This window comes from Sinocyclocheilus grahami, unplaced genomic scaffold, assembly GCF_001515645.1.
Source record: "Sinocyclocheilus grahami isolate Dianchi unplaced genomic scaffold, SAMN03320097.WGS_v1.1 scaffold581.1, whole genome shotgun sequence".
Lineage (NCBI taxonomy): Eukaryota > Metazoa > Chordata > Actinopteri > Cypriniformes > Cyprinidae > Sinocyclocheilus > Sinocyclocheilus grahami.
In genome coordinates, this window is record NW_015505760.1 from 487,634 (window position 1) to 509,622 (window position 21,989).

At 37.1% G+C, this 21,989-nt stretch overlaps 3 protein-coding genes and 1 pseudogene across 5 annotated transcripts in view; 3 read left to right on the top strand and 1 right to left on the bottom strand.

The window, feature by feature from the left end:
- Window positions 1–1,849: 1,849 nt before the first annotated feature.
- LOC107556857 (vacuolar protein-sorting-associated protein 36-like) lies at window positions 1,850–11,393 on the top strand (annotated as a pseudogene).
- Window positions 11,394–11,450: 57 nt separating this feature from the next.
- thsd1 (thrombospondin, type I, domain containing 1) lies at window positions 11,451–17,951 on the top strand. Of its 3 annotated transcripts, none has more exons than XM_016240106.1 (5): window positions 11,451–12,126; window positions 13,194–13,318; window positions 14,531–15,490; window positions 16,116–16,274; window positions 16,369–17,951. In XM_016240106.1, the coding sequence occupies exons 2-5, from the start codon at window positions 13,261–13,263 to the stop codon at window positions 17,805–17,807; spliced, it is 2,616 nt and encodes an 871-aa protein (XP_016095592.1). In that variant the 5' UTR covers window positions 11,451–12,126; window positions 13,194–13,260; the 3' UTR covers window positions 17,808–17,951. The 3 variants fall into 3 exon arrangements, with proteins under 3 accessions (XP_016095592.1, XP_016095591.1, XP_016095590.1); XM_016240105.1 differs by having other exon boundaries at window positions 13,199–13,318; XM_016240104.1 differs by lacking the exon at window positions 11,451–12,126 and adding an exon at window positions 12,705–12,840 and having other exon boundaries at window positions 13,114–13,318.
- Window positions 17,952–18,293: 342 nt separating this feature from the next.
- fgl1b (fibrinogen like 1B) lies at window positions 18,294–21,446 on the bottom strand. Its single transcript, XM_016240119.1, has 9 exons — window positions 21,369–21,446; window positions 20,563–20,768; window positions 20,298–20,368; window positions 19,958–20,192; window positions 19,487–19,646; window positions 19,282–19,379; window positions 19,123–19,211; window positions 18,836–19,026; window positions 18,294–18,747 (listed from the first exon to the last, which is right to left on the bottom strand). The coding sequence occupies exons 3-9, from the start codon at window positions 20,352–20,354 to the stop codon at window positions 18,564–18,566; spliced, it is 1,014 nt and encodes a 337-aa protein (XP_016095605.1). The 5' UTR covers window positions 20,355–20,368; window positions 20,563–20,768; window positions 21,369–21,446; the 3' UTR covers window positions 18,294–18,563.
- Window positions 21,447–21,471: 25 nt separating this feature from the next.
- tpte (transmembrane phosphatase with tensin homology) overlaps window positions 21,472–21,989 on the top strand; it is a 6,331-nt gene continuing 5,813 nt past the window's right edge. Inside the window, exons 1-2 of the mRNA XM_016240094.1 lie at window positions 21,472–21,553; window positions 21,649–21,798. The gene's annotated coding sequence lies outside the window, so the exon portion shown is untranslated. The remainder of the gene's footprint in view (window positions 21,554–21,648; window positions 21,799–21,989) is intronic.

The following is a 21,989-nucleotide window of genomic DNA, read 5'->3' on the forward strand; positions in this document are numbered from 1 at the left end:
TAAAAAATGTATCAACGATATAATATTTCATATCGTTCGGTATCGATAATTATTGACATTTTTTATAACCTTTTTTTAAAACAAAGAGCAATAGAAAAAATGTTTAAATTTTAACCACTGTATTTTTAAATTAACCCAATTTATTGAGACAAACAACAACATATTTTTTTGTTTTAACAGTCAAACACAAAATAAAAATTTCTAATGTTTTATATGCCGATTAAACAGGTCTTAAGGAAACTTTTGGCTTGTTTCCCGAGGGCGCAATTAGCAAAATAATGCAGCACATTAAATTGTCAACGCAAGGAAATAACTGTCTATAAAAAAACGTGCATTACGTCTAAATTAACTCATATAAATCAAATATAATTTTGTAAATTGCATAAACAATTATGTACAGAACAGCATCATGTATTTATGAATTGCTTAATACAAAGAGCCGAATCGGCCATCACACAGATTGCCTTTAAAAACATATGAGACGCAGTGAAAAGGAATAAACATCCATACATTTGTGACGTGTTTTCTAAAAGTTTAAACTTTTAACTTTGCATGGTGAGACGCGAGTGCAGCAGTCATATTTGTCCGTCTAAAAAAATGCGCTGAATTTGCGTTCTGCGTGAATGGCTTGGTTTCAGTTTTAACCTATTCAACATTTTCTACGCATTGAGCTTCTATATTTCTCTAATATTTTGAATGAATAATGCAGCAACTGCACGTCTCGTGGGCTAGACTAACAAAACATTAAAATGCAGCAACATCACATACAGCATCATCACCGCATCTCCGTTGATTTTCCCCGTGGGTTTGAAATGTTGCATAAATTACTAAATTACATAATGCTTGTATTGAAACATTTTGCGTTCTACCCAGGGCCGTCGCTAGTAGAAAGGTGGTGACGAATACAAGAATACAACCCCACGGCTGTGTCGGTGTCCTTAATGTTAATCCAAGAAAATAAAAGAAAGAAAATCACTCACTGCTCTTGACTGAATACATTTTTAGTTTTAACAAGACCTAGCCTAATCTATATTTAATTTATACAATGAAGACTATGCAATGCTATTTTACATTTGATTATTCGGTTAACATTGTTTAATTTCTATCTTTGTTCTATTTATTTATTTGTGCTATTTACACGATTTCAAACAGGGCCCATGGGTACAACCTGCACCGGGGCCCCACAAACCCCAGCTACGGCCCTGATTCTACCTATGATAAAACTGTGCTAGTTGCTAAGTTTTGTGAAGGAGGGCCACTGGTAGGAAGCCTTTTAGCTAGGTTTATGATCAATCTGCATAACAGTGACTGTAAAATATGTATTTTAGGTTTGGAAATGACATTTTGAGTTTTGATAATTGGGATTGCGTTACTTTGGGCGCTTTCGGCATTACTTTAACCACCAACTAACCACACCTCTGCCCCCCGCCCCACCCGCACCCACTGTCCTTTTTTTGAAAAACTAAAATATGGTCACCCTACTCTTACATAAAGTCATGTCCAATATCTTAACTTCTGTTGAACTTTTTTTTTCTCACTCTTAAATGTCCTTTTGCTTTAATTAAAGAACAATGCCTGAAATCTCTCTTTCTCTGTAGGAATGTTGTATATGCATACACTTGTCACAGATCATATTCTTTGAGGAGCAAGCAGCTGGCATCGGAAAAAGGTGACTGCTAATGCATCTGTAGCATGCCATAATAATATCTATATTTTTAAAATAAACTGTTACCTTTCAAACCCTGCAGTGCCAAGATTGTCATTCACCTGCATCCAGCCCCGGAAAATAAGGAGCCAGGCCCCTACCAGCACAGCAAGTACTCTTTTATAAAGCTGTCCTTCAAGGAACATGGGCAGATTGAGGTCAGTTACTTAAGGAGTGATGTCACAAATATTTCAACTGAGATGATGATGCATAGATTAATTCTGCTTCCACGTACATAGAGCTTATTACTCCACTAAATCTGGCTTAATACAGTTTGAAGCATGTACTATAAGCAGTCATGACATTTAGCGATGAACGGAGCAGAAGTGTTAGAAAGGTGTAAATAAGGGAACTTGTGCTGTGTTTGGTGTGTAGTTTTACAGATGTCTAACTGAAGAGATGACTCAGAAACGATGGGAGAATACACCTGTCTCACAGCCCATCCCCACAGGAATAGGACCCAAGGTTAGCTAAAACTGAAACTTTGAATAATATATTAACAACTGGGTTTTGTTTTAATTCATTGCTTTTTTTTAGATAATAGCAAATGTTATTATTTTGTATATATTTATGCATTGAACAGTTATTATGATTATCCAGTTTTATTTTAGTATTTATATGTATGTTTCACACAGATTGCCTTTAAAAACATATGAGACGCAGTGAAAAGGAATAAACATCCATACATTTGTGACGTGTTTTCTAAAAGTTTAAACTTTTAACTTTGCATGGTGAGACGCGAGTGCAGCAGTCATATTTGTCCGTCTAAAAAAATGCGCTGAATTTGCGTTCTGCGTGAATGGCTTGGTTTCAGTTTTAACCTATTCAACATTTTCTACGCATTGAGCTTCTATATTTCTCTAATATTTTGAATGAATAATGCAGCAACTGCACGTCTCGTGGGCTAGACTAACAAAACATTAAAATGCAGCAACATCACATACAGCATCATCACCGCATCTCCGTTGATTTTCCCCGTGGGTTTGAAATGTTGCATAAATTACATTTGACTGAAATGCTTGTATTGAAACATTTTGCGTTCTACCCAGGGCCGTCGCTAGTAGAAAGGTGGTGACGAATACAACTATAGGGGCCCACGGCTGTGTCGGTGTCCTTAATGTTAATCCAAGAAAATAAAAGAAAGAAAATCACTCACTGCTCTTGACTGAATACATTTTTAGTTTTAACAAGACCTAGCCTAATCTATATTTAATTTATACAATGAAGACTATGCAATGCTATTTTACATTTGATTATTCGGTTAACATTGTTTAATTTCTATCTTTGTTCTATTTATTTATTTGTGCTATTTACACGATTTCAAACAGGGCCCATGGGTACAACCTGCACCGGGGCCCCACAAACCCCAGCTACGGCCCTGATTCTACCTATGATAAAACTGTGCTAGTTGCTAAGTTTTGTGAAGGAGGGCCACTGGTAGGAAGCCTTTTAGCTAGGTTTATGATCAATCTGCATAACAGTGACTGTAAAATATGTATTTTGGGTTTGGAAATGACATTTTGAGTTTTGATAATTGGGATTGCGTTACTTTGGGCGCTTTCGGAATTACTTTAACCACCAACTAACCACACCTCTGCCCCCCGCCCCACCCGCACCCACTGTCCTTTTTTTGAAAAACTAAAATATGGTCACCCTACTCTTACATAAAGTCATGTCCAATATCTTAACTTCTGTTGAACTTTTTTTTTCTCACTCTTAAATGTCCTTTTGCTTTAATTAAAGAACAATGCCTGAAATCTCTCTTTCTCTGTAGGAATGTTGTATATGCATACACTTGTCACAGATCATATTCTTTGAGGAGCAAGCAGCTGGCATCGGAAAAAGGTGACTGCTAATGCATCTGTAGCATGCCATAATAATATCTATATTTTTAAAATAAACTGTTACCTTTCAAACCCTGCAGTGCCAAGATTGTCATTCACCTGCATCCAGCCCCGGAAAATAAGGAGCCAGGCCCCTACCAGCACAGCAAGTACTCTTTTATAAAGCTGTCCTTCAAGGAACATGGGCAGATTGAGGTCAGTTACTTAAGGAGTGATGTCACAAATATTTCAACTGAGATGATGATGCATAGATTAATTCTGCTTCCACGTACATAGAGCTTATTACTCCACTAAATCTGGCTTAATACAGTTTGAAGCATGTACTATAAGCAGTCATGACATTTAGCGATGAACGGAGCAGAAGTGTTAGAAAGGTGTAAATAAGGGAACTTGTGCTGTGTTTGGTGTGTAGTTTTACAGATGTCTAACTGAAGAGATGACTCAGAAACGATGGGAGAATACACCTGTCTCACAGCCCATCCCCACAGGAATAGGACCCAAGGTTAGCTAAAACTGAAACTTTGAATAATATATTAACAACTGGGTTTTGTTTTAATTCATTGCTTTTTTTTAGATAATAGCAAATGTTATTATTTTGTATATATTTATGCATTGAACAGTTATTATGATTATCCAGTTTTATTTTAGTATTTATATGTATGTTTATTAGTATATTTTTGTTATATTTATTAATATTTTGAAATATCTTTTATTATTATACTTTTACATTCCATTTTAATTTTAGATGTGTTGCGTACTTTTATTATTTTAATTAGTTTCATTTTAATATTTCTAATTGGCTTTAATTTTAAATTAGCTTTATTTTTTTATTAGGTCAGTTTTACTTTTAGTGATTTTACTAAAATTTTCACTGAAATAAGTCAGAATTATTTTAGTACTTTAACATCAATTTATTTCAGTTAGTTGCCAAAGCAACATGTCTAATGTTATTTTTCATCTAATATTAATATTTAATTTATGTATTTAAAATATTTAAAGCTATGTATGTTTAATAATTATTATTATTTTGTGAATTGCTGAATAATGCAAGCATTAGCAATTGATATTGTTTTCAATTAATGACATGATTTATTTAATGTATTTGAGTTTAATAAATTGCTATTTTCTTACCATATATATATATAACTTAAGTTGCATCAGCACCAGATACAACTGTGTCAGCAGTTCTTAACTGGAAAATAACATTAATTATTTTAAATAAATATTCATACTGGTGGCCGCTAGTCAGTTATCTACTCTAGGGATCTGATGACACTTCAGAATAAAATAAATCTTTGTGAATTGCCTGTTTTGAATGTCCCTATTACATCCTCAAGGTGGCACTGTAATAATGTTATTTGCAATTTGTCATTTGTGATATTGTGCTGTTTAAATATTTACAAAATGTTGTTTTACCTTTGATATGTTTATTTATTATATATTGTAAATATCTTGCAACATTTGTATCGCTGTTTTTTTTTTAAAGTTTGTATCTTGTAAAGAACAAGCCGTGGCCCTGAAGCAGTAACCCCTGGGCAAACCCTTTCCTTCCTGTTCCTTTGTTATTTGGTTGCATGTTTTTTGAGTTATTGTTTGTGCGTGTGCATGTTTAACAAAGAGCGAGGCTCATTTTTTTCTCTCCTGCTCTCTGTGGTCCTGTAGGCAGGAAGAACACGCGCAGTGGGGATTGTGGGGATTGAACGGAAGTTGGAAGAGAAAAGAAAAGAGACCGATTAAAAACATTTCTGAGGTAAGAAAGAGAAACAGACTGACAGGTAGTCATATCTAACATACAGCACTGGGATACCAGCCTGAGATAATCGGGAAAGCTGTGGGCGCCATGGCCCCCTTTTAAGGGGCCCCTGATGTTGATAGAAAGTGGGAACCTGTTTTTAATGCCAGATGACCTCATAGCTCTGATTAGCTTCCTGGCACAGCTATAATGGAAGATAAAAAGAGAGGGTACAGCGGTGGGATATCCTGTTAGGTGTGGGTACACCCAGTGATTTACAGGTGATTTCGGCCCTTGATAAAGAGGTGTTTTGATGTCATTTCTTTCATGTTTTTATTCTAACATCTCTCTTTTCTTTCAGGCCTTTGAGGATCTCAGTAAACTGATGGAAAATGTCAGTTACTCAGTAGGTCTGTGGGTCGGCCTGTTATCCTGCACAATACAGCCATGGTCAAGTTTGTTGGTCTTGATTCAGCTAATCTATATCTTTCCCTGCAGGCCAAAGAGATGGTGGCGGTCTCTAAATCCATTGACAACAAAAGACAAGCAGGGTGACATCACAGAAGATGAGGTGAGCTTAAAGACCCTGAGGTGCTTGGTTTTCTGAAGCACCAGTGTTTCATCATGTGATTGGCTGAGATATTTGACATTAGCCAATCATTAATTAAAAGACTGGATTTTATACATTACTGTTCAAAAGTTTGGGGCAGTAAGATTTTTTTATGCTTCTGAAAGAAGTGTCTTATGTTGAGCAATCCTTCAATGTGATAAAACAGTAATATTGTGAAATATTATTACAATTTAAAAGAACTGTTTTCAATTAGAATATATTTTCAAATGTTTCAGTGTTCAGTCTTTAGTGTCACATGATTCTTTAGAAATCATTCTAATATGCGGATTTGCTGAAGAAACATTTCTTATTATTATCAATTTTAATAACAGTTTTACGGATTAATATTTTTTGTGAAAACTGTGATGTGTTCTTTGATGACTAGAAAGTTCCAATGATCAGCATTTATTTGAAATGGAAATCTTTTTAAACAGTGTAAAAGTCTTTATCACTTTTGAATAATTTAATGCATCCTTGCTGAATAAAAATATTGATTTAAAAAAAAAAAAAGTTACTGCCCCAAATATTTTAAATAGCAGTGTATACACATATGAACTTGTAAGAAGAGCCTTTTTATAAGGCTGTTTCCTCCTCAAAGTCAATTACTGCTTTGATCCTGCTAAAGTTAATAGGCTTTCTTAGATTACATGTCGATAACAGCTGTTATATTTATTGTTATAGCTAAATGTTTTGTTTTATTTGACCTCCATATGCACAGATATGCTTCTAAAGGCTCAGATACCAGTCCTACTCTCTTCAATAAAACAGTACATTCGATTATGTACATTTGTGTCACGCTCTCTGGCTCAGTGGAGTGTCTATAAATCCAAAGCTTGGCAAACATTGGCAGTGTAATCCACACAGAGCTCAGAAATCCCGGTCGCTCACAACATACACTTTGTACAGGGACATCGAGGGCAAGGAAATGAGACAGTGACATAAATAGAACCTAGAATTGAGCTGAAAAGCAGCCAGGATTGAGATCCACCATGTTTCTTAAATGCAGCATTGCATCCAAATAGACACAAATATTTATTGCACAGAAAATTACCAGTTATTACAGAAGTCCACTATCAGATGAGGAAAAACTTTGCCGCATCTAAAAATGAGTTGATGTGTTTTGTTTTGAAGTTCACATGCTAAAATTGGAGTTTCTCAGCATTGATAGTAGCCTATAACAACCAGGCTTGCTCATTCTTTCTTATATTTAGTTAGTGTAGAGCTGCAATTAAATTTTTAATGTTTGTTTTGTGTGCCATCCGACAGACAATCCGCTTCAAGTCTTATTTGCTGAGTATGGGTATAGCCACCCCAGTGACCAGAGAGACACACGGCTCAGGCACACAATACCACATCCAACTCGCCAAACAGCTGGGAGACATGCTGCAGGCCCCACTGATGGTAACTGTGTGTTTTATATATTTCTAGTGCTTATCATCAAGCAGCTTTGCATGGCCACATGCATATATATACACCACTGTTCAAAAGTTTGGGGTCAGCAAGATTTTTGATTGAAAGAAATTAGGAGTCAATACATTTATAATACTACAAAAGGTTTCTATTTCTTGTAAATGCTGTTCTTTTGAACATTTTGTTCATCAAAGAATCCTTAAAACAATGTATCACGGTTTCCACATAAATATAAAGCAGCACAACTGTTTTCAACCCTGATAAAAAGAAGAAATGAGTAAAGACACTGAAGACTGAAGACCATCATAGGAATAAATTACATTTTTAAATACATTAGAATAAAAAAAAGTTATTTTAAATTATAACCTTGGTTAGCATAAGAGACTTCTTTTAAAATCATTAAAAAAATTCTTACCAACAGCAAACTTATGAACATGTTATGTTTAGGTGTGGTAATTTCATGTTTTGTATGTCTTCACATCTGTTTCTTCTATATTTCATATCTATTTGTTGATTTTTATTTTTTTTGGGGGGGGGGGTGAGTTGCTGTGTATTCATTATGATTAGTTAGCTGATCATTATCTGAAAATCATCACCTTGTTGGGGTTTAATTTACAATAATACCCAGATGACTATACATTCTGTCATACTTGGTGATATTATCTTTCTTTGTTATTCTGTCTCTCTATAGGAGCGTGGAGGAATGATGGCCCTCACTGAAGTGTACTGTTTGGTGAACAGAGCCCGTGGTATGGAGGTATGATGAAGCTGGACACATCGGTGTGTCTTGTCATTGAGTTAATCAGATCTGATTCTGATCTCCTTCCCAGCAGCATTAAGAGTGAAGCTGATGATGGCACAACCATCTGGAGAGTAGAGAGAAAGCGCTCACTTTAAATGCGAGTGTGATGCATTGGTTTGGTTTGCATCTATCAGAATATTGACAGCAATGTTATTTCAGGTTCTAAAATGTCATGTGGTATAGTCCCCAAAAAAGTATTTCTTTAAAAAAGAATCATAATGACATTTAAAAGCTTTTTAATGTGTACACATTAAAAAAAGTGTAAGGAAAATATCTTTAGGGTTATTTTTTTTAATATACATAAATATTTATGTAGTTCTATGGTGAATTTGTTTTGAAAAACATTCTGGATGGATCTTCTCGCAAATTTCTTCACAGCTTCTCTCTCCAGAGGACTTAGTCAATGCCTGCAAGATGTTTGAATCACTGAAGCTTCCTCTACAGTAAGGGTGTGAGCATTTTGATTTGTGTGTGTGTTTGCGTGAGTAAAAGTGAGCAAATGTGGATGTGTCTGTGTAAGCCAGTCTTTGTAGGCTGAAGGAGGTCAGCGTGGGATCGGTCAGCCACTTCCTGGCAGACTTCCTGTTTTCAGGATCCATGTCCACCCTCTGTCTGTTGGCTGCATTTTCCACCTTTCAAAAGAAAACAACCATTTGATTCACAAACCACAATTAGGTTGCATACAGTTAGATTACGAAGCAGTTGGGTTCTTAAGCAACCAGCAACATAAACATAATTTTCATTCCCTGTCAGGTTGCGAGTATTTGACAGCGGCGTTATGGTGGTTCAGCTCCAGTCCCACAGTGAAGAGGAAATGATTGCCTCAGCTCTAGATAACGTGAGTGCCGTGCCATCATTTTCCCCCATCTGTGAAATCACTTATGTGGCCATTCAAACATCATGCAGCAACTTCCTGGCATGTTTAATTACAGGTTCGTAGAGTGGAAATTGAATCAGATTTATAACCACAAACTTGTACAGCCAATTTCTTCCTCTTCTATTAAATGGTTGTGGTTAGGAGAGTGAGAGAAGTTTCCCGTTTCATACGCCTAGAAATTGCATGAAATGAACCACCTTCAAAGTATTTTTGGACAAGACACAGCTAGCAGATGTGACTGGGGGTGGTGTTTTAGTTTAAAGATCTGGAAGGAGAGGCGTATCAGATTAGAAATGTCCATCCCTGAAGAGTCCAAGACAGATGTGGTAAAGGAGAGGAATGTTCAAAAAAACAAAGCAAGAATATTTGAAGATCATTTGACATGAGTTGGCAATTATTGCTCTATTCATAGTGAATCAGCCATTAAGTTTGGTGTATATACAGTACAGTAGGTGAATCTCACGAAACCAGTCAAGATCGCACATGGGTCATATTTGACACTAAAATACAAAACAAAGCCAATTTTAGAACCATTAAAATATTTTGCATTGTAGAATCGTTTTCCATCAAAATTGTTGTTATTGTGATGCCAAAAATGACAAAATCTCATTGCAAAATATAAAAAAAATTTAATTGTCATTTTTTTAAATTGTCAATTTTTTAACTCCCTCACAGCCGAAGAGTTTGCCAAGTTGTTGGGACTGTCAGTTCTCCTTGCTAAAGAAAGGTACAGGAGACATCCTTTTCCTTATTTCATCAATAATTCATCCCACAAGTGTCTTCTCACTATTTTGATGTATTGCTCTCCTTTACAGGTTGTTACTAGCTGAAAAAAATGGGTCACTTGTGCCAAGACGATTCGGTAGAAGGTCTGCATTTTTATCCCAACCTGTTCTGACGCATGAAGCCGATATGTTGTAGAATCGTTTTCCATCAAAATTGTTGTTATTGTGATGCCAAAAATGACAAAATCTCATTGCAAAATATAAAAAAAATGTAATTGTCATTTTTTTAAATTGCGTATGGTTTGGAAGAATTATTATGATTATATAGAATTTAATATATATTTATATTAGTGCTGTCAAAGGATGAATCGCGATTAATCGCATCCAAAATAAAAGTTTGTTACATAATATATGTGCGTACTGTGTATATTTATTATGTATATATGAATACACACACATGCATGTGTATATTTCTGAAAAATATGTTATGTTTATATATTAAATATATTTATATATAATATAAATATATGCATGTAAATACATAATAAATATACACAGTACCCAAACATTTATTATGTAAACAAAAGCTTTTATTTTGGATGCTATTAATCATTTGACAGCAGTCACGGCACTAAGTGATATAAATACAAGTCAAATTAAATTAAAAAAATAATTTAGTTCTTATAAATAATAATTTCTTCAACTTTTTTCCTTTTAATTCTAGTGTGAGAAATTTGCTTTATAAACTCACTGTGACACATTTATCTACTCAAAACATAGTATTGTATATTTTTAGCTTTGGCAATTCCCCCAAACACAGAGCGGTGGTTTTGGTGGGCATCCATCTGGTTTAATTGAGCTTTCCTTCTCTTTTTCCTCCCCCAGGTGTCTGATAAAGGCTCCCTCACAGCCGAAGAGTTTGCCAAGTTGTTGGGACTGTCAGTTCTCCTTGCTAAAGAAAGGTACAGGAGACATCCTTTTCCTTATTTCATCAATAATTCATCCCACAAGTGTCTTCTCACTATTTTGATGTATTGCTCTCCTTTACAGGTTGTTACTAGCTGAAAAAAATGGGTCACTTGTGCCAAGACGATTCGGTAGAAGGTCTGCATTTTTATCCCAACCTGTTCTGACGCATGAAGCCGATATGTTATCGAACCCGGCTGGCTCTCAGCTCCTGCTGGCCCCGGATCCCTCTCAGAACTGATAACTGATTAACTCTCGCTCTGGACACAAGTGGGCACCTACTTTCCACTGTGTTTCTCAATAGGGTCTTTCATGAATGATGGTTAAGGTACTTACGTACGTTACAGCATCTGTCCGTTTTAGTTTTTTTCTGTGTCTAACATGTTTAGTTATTTCCACAGCCTCTAATGAAAAGGGGATGACAGAAATGATTACGAGGATGCAGAGGGCAAAGTTCGTTGTTGAAATCAGTTATGTTGATATTGTGTGTGACTCCAGCGCATATTCAATGCTGTCAGATTGTCCATAAAAATATGTGTGCATTATGCATCAAACTGTGTTGTAAACACATGAGAAGGAAGGTAAGGAAAATTTATAATATAAAAAAAAAAATGCCAGATTAACCAGAAAATTCAAAACATCAAAATAATAATTCAGTGACACTTTTGTTGAGAGCAATCTGCTTTTCCCCTTAAGGAAGCATAACTTCTTCCATACTTATTTTGGACTGTTGTGTAAAAAAATATATATTAAAAAAAAAACATTTTCTCTCTTTGGGTTTTATTTCATGTGTTCATTGATCTATCGATTATTTCTAGTGTCTTATCACGTTTCATTGGCGTTTTTTCATTCTGCTGTATTATATCAGATGCTTCACCAGCGTTGTTTGTCTTTTATGGCACTAATTGCTAGTACTGAGGAATTATGTTGTTTTTCTAAGGTCTTTCCATGGAAGCATGTGAGCAAGTAATGACAACTGCGATTACAATGAGTAGACTGTTCCTAAATATAGTTTAATATATTAATGAACTTAAAATTTTGCCTGAAATGCCAAGCTCATCTTGAGACAGACCTCCCCATTGTGAGGAGATTTATTGAGCAGATGATTCACCGCCAACCTCTGACATTTATGTTTGGTAACATGAAATATAGTAGCTAATACGCTGTATTTATAGAGAGCCTTGGATTCACATTGAAAATGTATAATATGCAGTTCTTCACAATTCGTTGGCTAGACTCGAATACTAAATCGATTTTTGTGGAGACCAGACCGCATGCTAACTTAATTTCCCTAATACCGCCGGTAGAGGAAGCAAGGGAGCTCAGTCTGGAGCGTACCTCAGAGCGTGACGTTCATTCATTAACGCTTAAAAACTAAACTCACGGTATCGTGATGCCTTTCAGCCCGGCCAGGATACACGAACATAACGGTATTCATCCGACTCAATGTCATATGTAAGTAAAATACTTTTATCATCTACCTCTATAGCTTTATTTACCTTTAATTTGAGCATTTAAGTGTAGGATATCGACAGGTTTTGTTTATACCTGCAAGAAGTGTAATGCAAGGTTTTTTTTTTAGTTTATTTTGTATAAGTTCAAGAGTACAGATATCTGGACAATATGAGTAGTAAGTCTACAACATAAAGTAATAGGAATTTGAACGTTTAGAGTGTTCAAATCAGTATTGTGCCCCAGCAACATTATAACATTACTATTTATGCATTTATTATACCGAATTTTATTTTATAATAGAATAATATACAGTATTTTGTAATAATTCTATATTTTTGATCAAATATAATGAATACCGATTATATTAATATAGAATGTATATTTAGATTTTCTCTATATTCTCTATAGAGAATATAGAGAATATATATTCTCTATAGAGATTATATATATTCTTTATAGATTAGAGGTTATTATATATACACATAACTGCCTCAAAAAAAACCTTGCTCAGTAATGTTTGGATTCATCAAGAAAAAAATAAAAATCAATAAAAGCCATTGTGTGTGTAGCCTGTATTTTATTAAGTGTTAGTGTGGCCTATTATGTGTATGTACTGAATAGTCTATATACTATGTGTTAAAATGTGAGATTATCAAGAAGATATTCAAATTCATTTTTCCACCTTATCAATTGATAGTCCAGTGAAAGAGTTAGGTGATTATATATATTCTTTATAGATTAGAGGTTATTATATATACACATAACTGCCTCAAAAAAAACCTTGCTCAGTAATGTTTGGATTCATCAAGAAAAAAATAAAAATCAAAAGCCATTGTGTGTAGCCTGTATTTTATTAAGTGTTAGTGTGGCCTATTATGTGTATGTACTGAATAGTCTATATACTATGTGTTAAAATGTGAGATTATCAAGAAGATATTCAAATTCATTTTTCCACCTTATCAATTGATAGTCCAGTGAAAGAGTTAGGTGACTGCCAAAACAAAAAGTGTGGTATGGAGAATGAACATATTCATATCTTGTATCTTATTGAATTTGATCTGTGTCAGGACAGAGTGAATAACAGTGGACTGGGGTGATGTGGACAAAGAAAGATAAGAGGCCGCAGAAGTCGGAATGACACAGGGCTTCCCTACAGCGACCCTATTTGTGCTGCTCTTCCTGATGGGATTTGGTGAGAAGATGTCCTTAGATTTTAAAGAACAGTTTATCCTGGAACTTAGTCAAGTCAACTTTATTTGTGTGCCAAAGCAGCTTTATGGAAAATTATGCCTTAATGCCGCGAGCATGGAAACCATAGGTGACTTTGGAAAGGAAAGGAACTCCAAACCTGCAATTCAACAGGTGTAATAAAACTATTTAGTTCTCATTACATCCGTAGGAATCATGACAACGGCACAAATGTTCAGTTATATAATCCAACTTTTCTGCTTCTCATGCAAAATAGAGTTTAAATGAAGGTCAGTTTCAAGTGCACCGTGGTAAATTGAGTTCAGTTGGAGAGGGAAATGTAGGGAGGGTCACTGACTTTTCCTGCGCTCTCTTCCCCTGGATGTGTTTGTTTTTTCTGCAGGAAGTGACCCACACACACAGCATTTGTAAATCACAATGCCTTTTCAAGTTCTTATACTGCGGGAATAGACAACAGTGCTGTGCAGCAGTAGAACTTAAACTTGAAAAATTCTGTAAGAATTTATGTTTCAAGTGTTGCATTATTAAGTATAACGAAGTAGTATAGTATTTACATATGGCTCCAAATGCACAACCTTAAATCTACAGTAATATTAGAGATAAACCTTAAGGTCTAATCTAGGTATGAAACAATTGACCAATTTAGTTGAAGTCATGACCTAGTGGTTGGCACATGTGCTCCGACACAATGGGCTGTGGTGCATATACTGGTAATGGTGAGTTTGCATATTCTAAAGATCACGTTCCTCCCTTTTCTCCGTATTATTTTCTGTCCAACAGACAGTCACTGTCAATAAAAGTAGCAGGAAAGCCAAAAAGAAGAGAAGAAATACTGTGAAATTTCTTCCAGGCCTGTAGTTGGCAGTCTTCTAATATTTTTAGCAATCAGACTTAGTTTTTCACTGGCAGAAAATAAGAGCGGCAAAAACAACTAAGCCAGAGGAGGACCACAACCATAGAGACTTGAGAGTGGGCTATTTAGTGTTTGACCAGTAAATACCACCTACAAACCACACAGAACAATCTTGTAACAGTATAACTACATGCTAACAACCACACAGAATCTATAGCTAAAGGAAACCACACACCCAACTTCATGACAATAAGTTGGCAAATATCCAAACTGTTCATCAAATTTTGCCAAAGTTTTAGGTCTCTTGATTGATTTTCATTTATATTTTCTTTTTTTGTATAGCAATGGCTGGTATCCATCTCTGGCCATCAATGCACATTGCCTTGAGCAATGCCAGTGTGTTTGTGGATTACAACACTGAAAGCAACTTAACCGACCACAGGCTGACAGTGTCATTGATTGACATCGACAGGAATGTTACAGTACTCTCCAGGTTGCTTCCCCTTAACCAATCAGATGGGTCACTGGAGTTCAACTGCTCTTGCTTCCTGTATGCAGGTTATTTCAGATTCCGACTGGAGCAGAAGCACAACCTTGGTGTGTCTAACAGGAGTGCCATCTGGTGGTGGAGTCCAGTTCTGCATGTGCACTGGCCCACCTTTCACCTGGCTGTGGATCGTGGCAGCAACAACCGGAGCTCTAATGACTTTAGGATTGGAGTGTACACTAATGACAACTTCCATCCTTGTACGAGCAGCAAAGCTTCAACTCTCTTCCTTGACGTCAGCTACCTGGAACAAGTCCAGGTAGGGAGGAACACCTTTGAGAAGGTGCAGAACCGGATAAGACACAATATCAAAGTAGTTAGGTCACAGCATCTGGAGATGCCATGTGCATCCCTTCTGACAGAGCGTGGCTTCATCCAGATTTCCCTAAAATCCCCTCACATCCAGGAAGACATCAAATCCTCTGGTCCTCTTTACCTGTCCAGCATCTTCTCCTACAAGCTTGTTGTGGATAACATTTACAAAAGTGGCTGTGAAGGAACCATTTCTGTTCGTCGAATTGCTCCTCCCTGTACAGTTACAAATGGAAAAGTTCTGCTTTATAAGGAAGAGAGTAATGACATGGCTGCTCCCTCTCAACTGGCCTTCAATTTCCTCACACAAGGGGAGAATGAGACTGAGTTTAACTGCTCCATCTTTGACCCTGGCAAGAAAAAGTACTGCTTCCATTTCACACTCGTCTACAGTAAGGCTCCCAGTTTAGCCCACACCTGTGTGATTGTGCAAAGACATACAAGTGAGTCTGCTTTTATCAGTTGAGCATGTACAAAAAATAAGTAATTTAATCTGGAATTAGCACTACTGATTTGTTCTTAATTTTGTTTTAGGCCTGACAGAATCACACTAGGTTGATTAAAGCAACCTAAATGCAAATATTCCTAATTATTTTTATTTGCTAATTTCACCAACTAGTGGTGAATACTAAGGCATTTATCACTATTTCTGTTGTCTATACTTAGGATTAGTGATTTGAACCCCTAACCCAGGGGTGTCCAGTCCTACTCCTGAAGGGCCACTTTCCAGCCAAGTTTCACCCCAACCCTAATTAAATTTACCTGAACAAGCTAATCAAGGTCTTCAGGATCACTAGAAACTGTTAGAGTTGGAGCTAAACTCTGCAGGAAGGTAGCCCTCCAGGAGCAGCACTGGACACCCCTGCCCTAACCTCTAACCCTAAGTATTAAACATAGTATTGCAACCAGCTAACAATTACCCAGAACACTCTGAAAATGCCTTAGAAACACCTTGGCATCTTAGCAAGGATTTTGATAGGAACGCATCATTTACATTTTCTTGAGACAAAATTTACTTCTTTTTTTTTAATGTATTTCTTCTCTCTGATACCTATCATTGCTCTAAAGGAATGTGGGGACCATGGCAGCCATGGAGTGGTTGTAGTGTGACATGCGGAGAAGGGGTGCGAGAGCGTGTTCGTGAATGTCTGCTGCCCTCTAGTGGTGGGATGCAATGCACTGGCATGGTTAGAGAGCAGTCACACTGTTCACTGGAAGATTGCACTGGTAAGCATTTGACTGTTTTTATCTATTTATTAATTTTTTGTTTTCAGAACCAATTATTTCAGAATAAACTCCATTCTGTTTTTTCTTTATGTAGAGGAGCTTCCACCTCCACCACTCACCCCTCCGCCAGCTGTGAGCTCACCCCTAACTGGGAATCTAGTGGTAGTGGCTGGGATCTCCCTGTGCCTGGCTGTGATCCTGGCCACTATCTTTATCACAGTGTGGAGAAAACTCTGCCGTGCTCCAAAGTGCAGCTCCATGCGCCGTGGCTCTCTGCACTCTCCCAGCGGTCGGAAGAACTCTGATGAGGCTTCTATCTGTGGTCACAGCATGCAGAGACCCAGTTTCTCAGAAAGTCTCCAGGCAGCTCCCCTCCAGAAGGGACTTACCTTGCCTGCAAAGCAGGGACCTTCGGACCGAGGTGTGTTGGCTCGTCAACAGAGCATGTCCCTTCCACTTCCTCTTTCTCAAGACCCAGAGAGGATGTCTCCTTCTGGACAAAAAATCCTTCCACCTATTTTTGGCTACCACTTGGCTCAACAGCAGCTCAAAGAGATGAAGAAGAAGGGCTTAAAAGAGGCCACTCAAGTCTACCATGTGTCCCAGAGTCCAGTCGACGACACCATGCTAGAGGCAATGGCTTCAACCCCTTCTGGTCTAACTCCAGTGCCCCAAGAACTTGACAGCCCAGAAGAGTCGAGCAGCAGTCACTTTCGCATAAGGTCTCCCTTTCCAGAACCCATGTGGCCTCCCAAAAACAATGCTTTAACGGAAAGACAAAACGTGGACTTGTTGCTGAGTCCCCCGAAGTCTTCATTCAGTGCCAGCTCTCATCGTCTTGAACGTACAGCAGACTGGGTGGAGATGGTAGAACGCAGTAGAGTGCCATACTCCAAGAATCCCAACTTCAGGAGAACGTCAAGCTTCCACGAGAACAACCAGAATCAGCTGCCCCCGCCCCGACCCTACCGAGAAAGAAGCATGACCCAGGTGACTCCTCGCCAGCTACCAGAGGGGAGCTGTAGAAGCAGACCCTGGGAGCATACACTTCCTGAACTTGAGGTCTGGTCTTGTTCCAGTCCTAGAGTAACTGATAGCTCAGTGGACCACAGGAGAAGACCATGGGTTGACACTCCCCCATCTCAGTCAAACTCGAAAGATTCAGTTCCAGTTACACCAACAAAGGAGCCCTTGGTAGACCTTCATCGCGTGGCTCGAAGCCCATCTTCGGCACTGGACCGAGCTGAACGGGCAGAACAAAACTGGAGCAGAAGAGGTCCTTCGCCCATCCAGAGGAACATACTAGCCAGGAAGCTACGAGAGGCTAATTCATCAACCTGCCAAAGGCAACGCAGTTCCACATTTTCTACCTCAGAGCAGCGCAGGGGACGCTGTCGTAGCCTTCCTCTCTCTGCGGACTACAGCAACTCCCCATATAGTCTCACAGAGTCAGAGCAGCACATGATGGACATTTCTGGATACTTGGGTGAGGATGATGGAGTAGAGGTTCTGACTATTCATAAACTTACCTGATCAAACCTGCATTTCTGGGAGGTTCCTACACTCTGCTGAAGCAAACTCAAACTTCAAAATAAAAGACTTAATAGAATGAAGCACTTGTTTTTAATAGTAGGAGGTTATTTTTGCTCCATGTGGACGTGCATATCAGATTTTGTTAGCTCTTTGTGTTATATTAATGTTTTCAAGCCTTGAAATGAAATCTATGATCAATTTTATTTTTATAAATAATTTTTTTTAATGGGGTTTTGACTATTAATTTGATAAGCCATTTTGAACTTATGCAAACCACTGTCATGGACTTTATACAGTATCCATATCACAAGAATATTTTGTACATATTTGGATTTGTTTGTACACTGGAAAATTAAAATTCTCAGGTTTTTGGAGAACAGGTGAAAATATACATACAGCACATTTCTTTAATGAATGTTTGTTTTACTGTCAACCATGTTAAAGATACACTATGTAAGATAAAAAATAGTTTGATACAAAATCTCAATCAAGACTTTCAGTATGTTTGGATGCTGCTTTATTATGGTATGCATACTGTATGCTATTGCATGCAATGTTGTATATTTACCATTTTACACAAATAATAAGCATATAATTTTACTTAATATCAAATCGTAATTGTAATGTAAGCCAATGTATTTATTCAGTTAACCAAGATAAGTCTTTTCTTTTGTCCCTACAAGATCCTTTTCTTATTTTTGGCACATACCTTGTAAATCTTATAGTTAATACACTGTAAAATACACAACTGTTGTGCTACTCAATAGGTCCTACTCCACTCCCTAAGTTGTCCATGTAGGAGCTGGGCCGGACCTTCATGGCTGTGTGTCTGAGAGAGTACCACAGTCCTCTCCAGGTGCCCCAGACCACACCATTATCATGCTTGGCTTTGTACTCTCCACCTCTGTAAAATCTCCCATTAAGATTGGCAGCATGACACCTATAAGTAAGCAACAGGTAACATAAGATTCTGTGTTAAGTGTACAAAAAAGCTATGCCCATAAAGTTCAGAAAGCCCTCAGCATCACCTGTTATACCACCAGCCCCCCCTGTTCTCAACAGCACAGTTTCCTTGCAGGTAGCGATCGTGATCCTGGTCCCGGGTGCTGAATTGCATGCCGTTATGAGAGGCTGACCACTGCTCCACCATATTGGCCCCTCCGGACAGTGCATCTCCTGCCTGACCACTGTACATCCCGTAGTGCAGCCTGTACTTATCCTGAGGATAGATGAGGAATGATGTGAGCAAAGAGGAATTTGATTGAATAGGAGACATTACATTGTTAAAGGTAGGAACCAAAAAAAAAAAACATACTTTTTCATCTGACACTCTGAAGTTGTCGTACATGGCATAGGATCTCTCTCCTTTCCAGTCCATCAGTTCAATTTTCATCACATTTTCACCTAAAGAGGATTTTAATTGTATTATTGTAGAGCAGAAAAGCAGAGTGATCAGCTTATATACAAATCTTACCATCATTGAGCAGGGCATGAATATGATCATTCCCAAGCCAGAATTCATCTTTGCTTGACTGAAAATCACCAAATCCATTTTTATAATCTTCCCACTTTCTGTGAATAGAAATGCCAATTTGATCATACTGATCTTTATGTGGGTCTGAATGTAAGAATATAAACTTTCCGCAAAAATATTCATTAGTACAAAGACTTAGACTCACCTGTCAAAATCAACTTTCCCATTGATCCGTTTCTGAATCACAGTCCAGCCCCCACCATCTTCCATCTCACAGTACACAAGGAATGGTTCAACTGACAGTTTGGGTTTAATCCTGTAGAATCCGCTCCCTGGTTTTAGTCTGTCATATAACTCCGAACAATCTAACAGACATAAATTATAGGGAAAAAAAATGATTTAACTATTTTGAGATCAACTTTCTTTTTGACGTTTTAACTCTGTTTTATCACAATGTACTTTTCTTTCCCTTTTGCATTTCAGTTTAACCCCAGCAATAACAGTTAAAATTCAAGAAATACAATAAAATAAAAAACTTAATAGACTTGAGACCCCAGATATGATTAAAAAAAAACTGATTTTAAAACATTTCAAAATTTGTTCATAATCAGTTATCATAAAATTATGAAAAGGTTTAACAACGTGCACAGGTTTCTTATAAAAGTATAAACATTACCTTTGTCATGAACTAATAATGAGCCTCCAGTACTTGGTAGGGTGGGTGAAGGTTCAGTGTTGTTTTCAGGGGTCGTCTTGTGTTCCAGTGATAGTTCCAGGTTGGGAATCAGCTTGAAGCGTCGGTGATTACGCAGATGCATAACTTTCCATTCCCCAATCAGCAATTTATTATTCAGCTTACGAATCTCTTCCTTCAGCTTCAACACTTCAGATACTTGGCATTCTTCCTCTGCCTCAATAAACCAAAGGCAGCATTATTCTTCTGTTTTTGGCTCTTTTTCTATAGGCTGTTTTTCTATGTAATGTCTAGATACTGTAGAAATTCTAGTGAAACTTACTGAGATTTGAAGAAATGTGAGCGCATGAAACACCAAGATAAACACCAGCTGTGACATGACTATCTAATATTCTTTACATGAAAATGGAGAAATGTGTTAATCTTGTCCAAGAATACAAACACATAAAATGTAGCAAACATAAGCTTCCATTTAGTTTGCATTCAACACTGTAAAATGTTTAAATGCATGTAGAAAAATAAGCAATGCAGTAATATATTCTTTTTAAATATCAATACAGGTTTATTAAATATAAGTCTATACTTACAGAACATGGTGTTCTTACCCTTCTCCAGATTAAGTGTCAATGAAATACCCTCCAGACTTTCATTTCTAATATTTATAGGCATTGCTGGTTCCGCATGGTCCACATTATCTGTCCACTGGGTCAGAAAGATGCTTCATCTTCCCCCATTCCACACATACCAGAAGCAACAATGTAAAATTGTTTGCTTTATAATTTATGTGGAATTTCTGTTCCACATAAAACAAACAACACCTTTAGTATTATGATTAGCAAAATAAGTAAGTAGGCTACACCATTCCTACTGGATAGCCTACTTAGGATTGCTTTTTCGTCTTTACATTTAAAATTGCTATAGGCTATTTGTGTTTTACACAGAAAAGAATGTAATTTAGGCCAACGTGTTTGAACAGGTGTGAGGAAATTAAGTAGCCTAAAGCATTTTATTTTGCGTGAACCTTAATACAGACGACTTTTAGATTTTATTCAAATCATTACTTCGTTATTTTATGAAGCAGTTTTCACAAAAAAGGTCTCCACAAGGATTTACAATTACTGAGGAGATGGAGAAAACAATAAAACTTGTATCGCGCAAACGCACTTTCATTACAACCATATTTTAATAACACTACGAAGTATAATACCTCAGTGAATTTAAGGACCGCATTTGCTTTGTTATCACTGTTCCCATTCGCCCCCATTCCCATTTTGTGTGCATGTTAACTTAAGCGCATGAGGAAGTTCAAAACCGCTACGTCTGCAGCAGAAGTGAAGAAGGGGGCGGTGTGAATGTGGTTGTGGATGGAAGACAGAAGAAAACTACTGCTAACCTTTGAACCTCCTTCCTTTGTTATCACAAAAAAATCACGGGACAGTCACCGCTCGTAAAGACGGTCATGGAGACCTGACACAGAAAGCCTGTTTGAGGAACATGTGATTGTTCAGAGAGCAGAAAAGCTGCCTGCGAGTCGAGCAAAGGAAGGAAAACTGTTTTCCCGGATGCGCTTTCTGACTGGTTTGTATCGGTTTCCCCAAAGCTGGCATTCCTTTGCTATGATCTTGTTCAGACTGAAACAAACCAATGATTTCTTGTTGTATTTCTTAATGCAGATATTTAATTTAGAGCTTCATACTTGATTTCGAAACTTTCTGGTACAGACAACTTTCCGGATTTGTAATCCATGGGATATTAATCAGAACATCTTTTAATCCACCTCAGAAAGCTTGAATTTGGACCCTCTGAGGATTTATTGGTCTGAAGTAAGTATATCTTTTGACATGTTTGAGTTTGTTAGTTCTGCTTTATTTTTGCCTGCTATCATAACTCAAACTATCATACTATCATATATAAAGAGAGTACTATCTTTAAATAAACTGCAGCTTAATTGTTTTATATATATATATATATATATATATATATATATATATATATATATATATATATATATATA

Excerpts from the sequence above, each read along its gene's own strand:
- fgl1b (XM_016240119.1), bottom strand. The coding sequence starts at position 20,354 with ATGTCACAGCTGGTGTTTATCTTGGTGTTTCATGCGCTCACATTTCTT. Across the intron at positions 19,647-19,957 it reads ATTATTAGTTCATGACAAAG|ATTGTTCGGAGTTATATGAC; the intron begins GTAATGTTTATA and ends TATGTCTGTTAG. Across the intron at positions 19,380-19,486 it reads GGGAAAGTTGATTTTGACAG|AAAGTGGGAAGATTATAAAA; the intron begins GTGAGTCTAAGT and ends TTCTATTCACAG.
- thsd1 (XM_016240106.1), top strand. The coding sequence starts at position 13,261 with ATGACACAGGGCTTCCCTACAGCGACCCTATTTGTGCTGCTCTTCCTG. Across the intron at positions 15,491-16,115 it reads GATTGTGCAAAGACATACAA|GAATGTGGGGACCATGGCAG; the intron begins GTGAGTCTGCTT and ends ATTGCTCTAAAG. Across the intron at positions 16,275-16,368 it reads TTCACTGGAAGATTGCACTG|AGGAGCTTCCACCTCCACCA; the intron begins GTAAGCATTTGA and ends TTCTTTATGTAG.